A 5,849-nucleotide genomic window follows, 5' to 3' on the forward strand; every position below is an offset into this window, starting at 1 on the left:
ATTAAAGTGAGAGAACGGGAGTCGAGAGACAAAGTCAATTGAGGGCGGTAGAGCGAAACTTCAAAGTTAGTGCATTTATAAAAAAGGGAGATGGTATAAAAAAGTATAATGCACAACCTGTCCCCGTTAAAATTTTAAAAAGAATTGCTTCAACTTGCCCTGCACCCGCCCGGCAATTGTGTTCTCCCGTACCCATCCTGCATAGGCTTAAACCCGCATCGTCCTGCACCCATACCACTCCATTGCCATCCCTGTGTGTGTTTACACCTGTGAATGAAGCGCATATATTATTGGTTCAACCAAACCTAATTTTTTTTTTTTCACGGAACACAAAGATAAAGTAAAAATTATAATGACTATTAATTTTAAATTTGGAATCCCTAATTTCAAAATGTATAATAAATTCACCGTTATGAATTTTGTTGAATCCATTAAATTTAAATCTTGAGTTTTTTTTCTGTGTGTTAATGAGGTGATGAAAACAAGAACGTTGTTAGATTTGCATACTGTTTGCCGATTACTTAAGATAATGGGATATGATTAATGGAGTCTCCCAAAGAAATACTACTATCGAACAAAAAATGGTTTGGAATCTACTGTTAAGGAAAAAAAAAACAGGTGAAAATGTAATTCAGTAAATTTGTTCAGACATAAAATTGATAAAAAGATTAAAATTGTCAGAAGTGGGATTTGAACCCACGCCCTCTTACGAGGACCAGAACTTGAGTCTGGCGCCTAAGACCACTCGGCCATCCTGACTTTGTATTATGCGTCTCTTAAAGTTTATATTCACTTAATAACCAAGTATTTGGGGCATTTCCAGAAATGACCTTGTATTTATTTAGCTTGACTGGAGTAAGATCTTACATAGTCAAGTTAACCAATAGGAATTTTAGTCCACTCGATTTACTCAGAACAAGTAAGTACATGCAAGGGCATACGCAGAATTTGTTGTAAGCGGTGCCGATATTTAAAAAAAATAACGTATGCATACTTTGAAATGTATTCATACAGCCTCATATATATATACGGGGGCGGCTCAACGATATCCGGAGCCTAAAGCCAAACTTCAACAAGGGGCCCTAAGTTTTTCCATATTTAAAAACTCATTTAATAAAATATATTTTTTGAAGTTTATTTTTCTAGCTTTTTGAGATGTAAAATTTTAATAATTTATGTATAATCGATTTCTTAACTAGGATTATATATATTTCTACCTTCTAGGATTATTATTCGATTCTTTTAGGATTTCCTAATTTTCTAAAAGATCTTTGTTAAACTCTCACCAACTTCTTCTTCTTCTTCTTCTTGGATTCAATTCTCTTTCTAGCTCAATTATATTAGTGATTTGTTTATCTACCATAAATTCTTCCTATTTTTGGGGATTGTATTAAAGTTTCAATTCTTCTCTCTTTTTTTGGCATTCTTAATAGAGAAACTTTCAGAAACCACTATGTTTTAGTGGTTATTAGCTAGTTGTAGCTACCATTTACTATATTACTTCCTATAGCTATGTTTTCAGATTTTTTTAGAGTGTATTCGATGTATTCATGAATACAGTAGCATTTCTAGGCGTGAAACAGGGGATTACAGCTAGACAGAATTTTGTATTCGAGTGTATTCGACTGTATTCATGGCGTGAAACATGGGATTACAGCTGGATAGATTATTGTATTCGACTGTATTCACAGCGTGAAACAGGGGATTACACTGTTTTTAAACAGAAAGTGAATCAATTAACATAATAGACTCCTAATATAATTCAACAAACTCAATTATAACACACAAATTTTGTATTTCCAGTTATGTTGGACCTACTATTTGGAGGGTGAATATGTTATGTTGGTAAAGGGTGTATCTAGTAAATCTTTATTATGTACTCAAACATGTAGTAAGAGAACATCATCTTTGTCAAGGATGAACTAAAATTATGTTACAGAAAAAGCCATGATCCCGTTCGTGCGATTTTTTTGATATTTACCATAATCCTGCACGTCTATTTGGTCCACCAGAATATCTAAGATGTGATACTTTTAAATAATTCTTGTGATGTTCTTGTGCTGTGTTACAACTCAGAGAGCTTAGTCAATAATATGCTTGGTAAGGCAGGATGAAGCAAAATCTTAGCCAGTGCACATAGTGATATGATGCCCAATGATCACTTCATAATAGTGTGGTACATCCACCTACATTTCAATGAAGTAATGTACTTGCCATTTTTTCTCTTTTTCTTTTTTGGTAAGAGTAGGTCTAGACCAGTTCATGTGCACCTCTTTTGTTTTATTCGGGGTATCTGTTACTTTCCACTAACACGGATACCATATAACTCTGCCTACAAAAGTTTAGACTGGTGAGGAAAATGACCTCCCTCTTTTTGTCTCATCTAAAATTTAAATGTAGTTTACATCTTTAACAATTTCGTGTACTAATGAAGCAATGCTTCATTGGCAGGAAGAGTAGAACTATATTAATGATACAATATTAAGATGAGGCACATCATTCAATTCCATGACAGTGAAGATAAAGAGAAGTGGAATTAATTAGAGCCCTTGTCGCCAAAATTGTAGCAGCTGACCAAATTCCAAGAAATGGTCACGTTACTAACACATGCTAGTTACATTAATATTAAGAGACTTCTTCTCATCTTGTCTCCTTCATTTACTATATAAATGACATTGCTTTGAGTCTTATTGCCTATCACAAAGTTAAGACCAACAATGGCTACTTCTTCAAAATCAAACCACATTCGATCAATCAGTTTACCTGCAAGATCACACCCTACAACTAAAAGAGTTGAAGATGCAGTCAATAACCTCAAAACATTGAAGATATCGACTGCATCGACAGCTGAGACCATGCACGTTGGTCTACTCGGTCTAGAGGAGTTATATAAATGCATGAATGATTTGCTTAACTTACCTCAAACACTTCAGGCGCTCTCTCAATATCAACAAGGAAAATTGGTTGAAGATTTATTGGATAAATCAGTGAGGCTTCTTGATTTGTGTGGCACTATAATGGAACTCGTCTTACAATATAAAGAAAATGTAAGAAACCTTCAATCGTCTCTCAGAAGGAGAAAAACAGATTCAATAACAGAAACCAGCATGGCCAAATTCACCACCTTCAACAAGAAGATTAAGAAGGAAGCTAAGAGGTTAGTCTTGGTCTTAAAGCAAATGGATCAAGAAGCTGATGGCGGATTTGTACCAAAAGATGCAGACCAAGACACAGTAGATATGATTAAAACACTAAAGGAAGCTAATGCAATGCGCATTTCTATTTTTCAAATGTTCTTGTCTTTCTTGTCTGTTCCACTTTTGAAGCCAAGGACATCTAAATGGTCATTGGTTTCAAGTTTTGTAAACAAGGGAAGAATTGCATGTGTAGGTCAAGAAGAAAAAATGAACTTGGAAACTAGGCTGGAATCATTTGAGGCTCACCTTGACAACTTTGAAAATGGCTTGGAAGGGTTATTTAGGCGCATGAATAGATCAAGGAGCTCTCTCCTAAATATGAAATCCTGCTAATCTTGCAAATTTTGTTTCATAAACAATTGTGTAGTTATTGTTAGAAAAATATTACAAGTGAAAGATTTATCTCCAATTTTCTTCTCTCTCTCTCTTTGTGTGTGTGGTGTGTGTCTCTCTCCCTGTGCTTCTTGAGCTTCGGACCACTGGCCTCCAACTGGGACGAGTGGAAAAAAAAGGAGTATTTCATTCTTTTACTGCCTTCTTTTCTACCATTCTGATCGAATTAATTGCTCTTCTGAATGACCTAATCATAATAGTGAGATTAAAAATCGATGCTTCTTACTACCAAAAAAGGGTCATATATGATGATACTAGAATTCAATATACACAACATTTTAATAAAAATTCATCACATTTATATTTAATACGACGATAATTTCATGTTGATGTATGAAATAAAGGACAGAAATCAATAAGGATAGAAAGTGACTCTAGATACTGAGAGTTGGTCAAGTAAGACAACTCACATGAAGTGTGCAAATATTCCTCAGCTCTCTCTCGGATGCCATTAGTATCAGGAACAGAATTTGTACAAAAATATACAAAAGTATAGGATGAGTACCAAACTAATCGATGTGTACTCAGTAAGTATCCCGACCAAAATCAACAAAGTAAGGCTATTAACAAGAGAGAGACTGGCTCGGCTGGGAATATTTCAAGAAACTAACTGTGCCATATGTCGGGAGCTTGGAAACAATAGAACACCTGTATTTCGAATGCCCATTTTCAAAAGCATGTAGACAGGAAGTGTTGGTATGGATGAATATGGGGGTGCAGCAATGTGAGCTATAAGGAATCTGGAGACGAATGACTAGAAGAACAAGAGGCAAAGTATGCAGACAAATTACAATTTCGATACTGGCAGCACTGGTGTATCACATATGGAGAGTGAGGAATGGCGCCTATTGGTATCAGAAAGTACCTAGACCTCACATGATAGTTAACGCTATCAAGAAGGAATGTAAAAGGAAGATTCATGACATACTGGGTAGCAGATCAATAACACAAAACCAACGAGTATGAATAGAAAGTTGTTTATGGGAGTAATAGATTAATAGCACAATTGATATGGGGTAGTTATAGTTGATCAGTTAGGACTGTTTATGGGAGTAAGGAAGAAAAGAAGGGAATTAATTGCAAAGGTTTGTGCTGGTGATCAATAAAATCTTTTATTTTCACCCAAAAAAAATATCAACAAAGTAGTGGCGAGAGTTTAATAAAAAAAATGCTCACGTTACAAATCTATGAAATTCATCAATATAATAAACGTATAGGTAATGCACAAAAAAAACAAAAAAAATCTATGCACTAGTAAAACAGGAATAAATACAAGCAACCTTACCTATTCATATCCAAAGCATATGAAGAATTTGTCAATTACAACATATATAAAGAGATGCACAACTCAATATTTATATGTAATGCATTAATAAGAGTTTATAAATGTCTATACATGATAAAGACTCAACCTCAATAACTAACTGATACTTTTCAAGTGTCCAACAAACTTGTGCGCACACGGTCTGATGTAGCACGAGTAACCACGTGACTCCAGAGGGGCAAATCCATACCCACACGTCATATCCGAGCATTCTAGCTCAATAGTCAATCATCCGTCCACACGAACAACTTACATGCCATAATCATCTAAAATCACACGAATAACTCACGTGTCATAATCATCTCTAACCACACGGATAACACATTTGCAATAATCATCTCAAACCACAAAGATAAGTCACATGGCATAGTCATCTCAAATCATACGGATAATCCACGTGCTATAATCATCTCAAACGCATACACAACTCACGTATCATAACCACACAATCCATGGGAGAAATCCAATACGCAAGATGTAATATATATGTATAATGTATGTCTAATGACTCCAACATGTAATCCAACATACAACTAGCCTATCATATCAATTAGCATGTAAAAGATGCCTAAACATGATCTCTAGCACGAATACAATGCTCAAGTACTCATACAATCAAGCAAAACATGTGATGAATAAGGCATAAAAGGCCTATCATATTACCCCAAGCAAGGAAAAATATTGGCAGCTAAATATACACTCATCAGCTTATGTACACGTTATCCCCAAGCACGTAGCACGTAGCAACAAGATTACTTTTAGGAAAAAAAATTCCATCAAACTCAACCAAGATACTTACTTTATTTTCAAGAAAGCTTTTATCCACAAGAATACCCTTGCCTCGTTCTCAATCCACCGCACGACCTTAACTAGCCAGGGGAGTGTTCAAAGGTGTCAAACAAAGCTATAGGACTTATTTAATCAATCGAAAACTA

The 5,849-nt window shown here is 35.1% G+C and overlaps 1 protein-coding gene and 1 non-coding gene across 2 annotated transcripts; one reads left to right on the top strand and one right to left on the bottom strand.

The window, feature by feature from the left end:
* Positions 1–675: 675 nt before the first annotated feature.
* On the bottom strand, positions 676–759 carry TRNAL-CAA. The gene has a single exon. It is a non-coding gene; the product is annotated as a tRNA-Leu (tRNA).
* Positions 760–2,682: 1,923 nt separating this feature from the next.
* Positions 2,683–3,625, top strand: LOC109238167. The gene has a single exon (XM_019404600.1). The coding sequence runs from the start codon at positions 2,718–2,720 to the stop codon at positions 3,528–3,530; it is 813 nt and encodes a 270-aa protein (XP_019260145.1). The 5' UTR covers positions 2,683–2,717; the 3' UTR covers positions 3,531–3,625.
* The last annotated feature ends 2,224 nt before the right edge of the window (positions 3,626–5,849 follow it).

Source organism: Nicotiana attenuata, unplaced genomic scaffold, assembly GCF_001879085.1.
Source record: "Nicotiana attenuata strain UT unplaced genomic scaffold, NIATTr2, whole genome shotgun sequence".
Taxonomy (NCBI): Eukaryota; Viridiplantae; Streptophyta; class Magnoliopsida; order Solanales; family Solanaceae; genus Nicotiana; species Nicotiana attenuata.

Bases quoted from the DNA above. Each gene is read 5' to 3' on its own strand.
- LOC109238167 (XM_019404600.1), top strand. From the start codon at position 2,718: ATGGCTACTTCTTCAAAATCAAACCACATTCGATCAATCAGTTTACCT.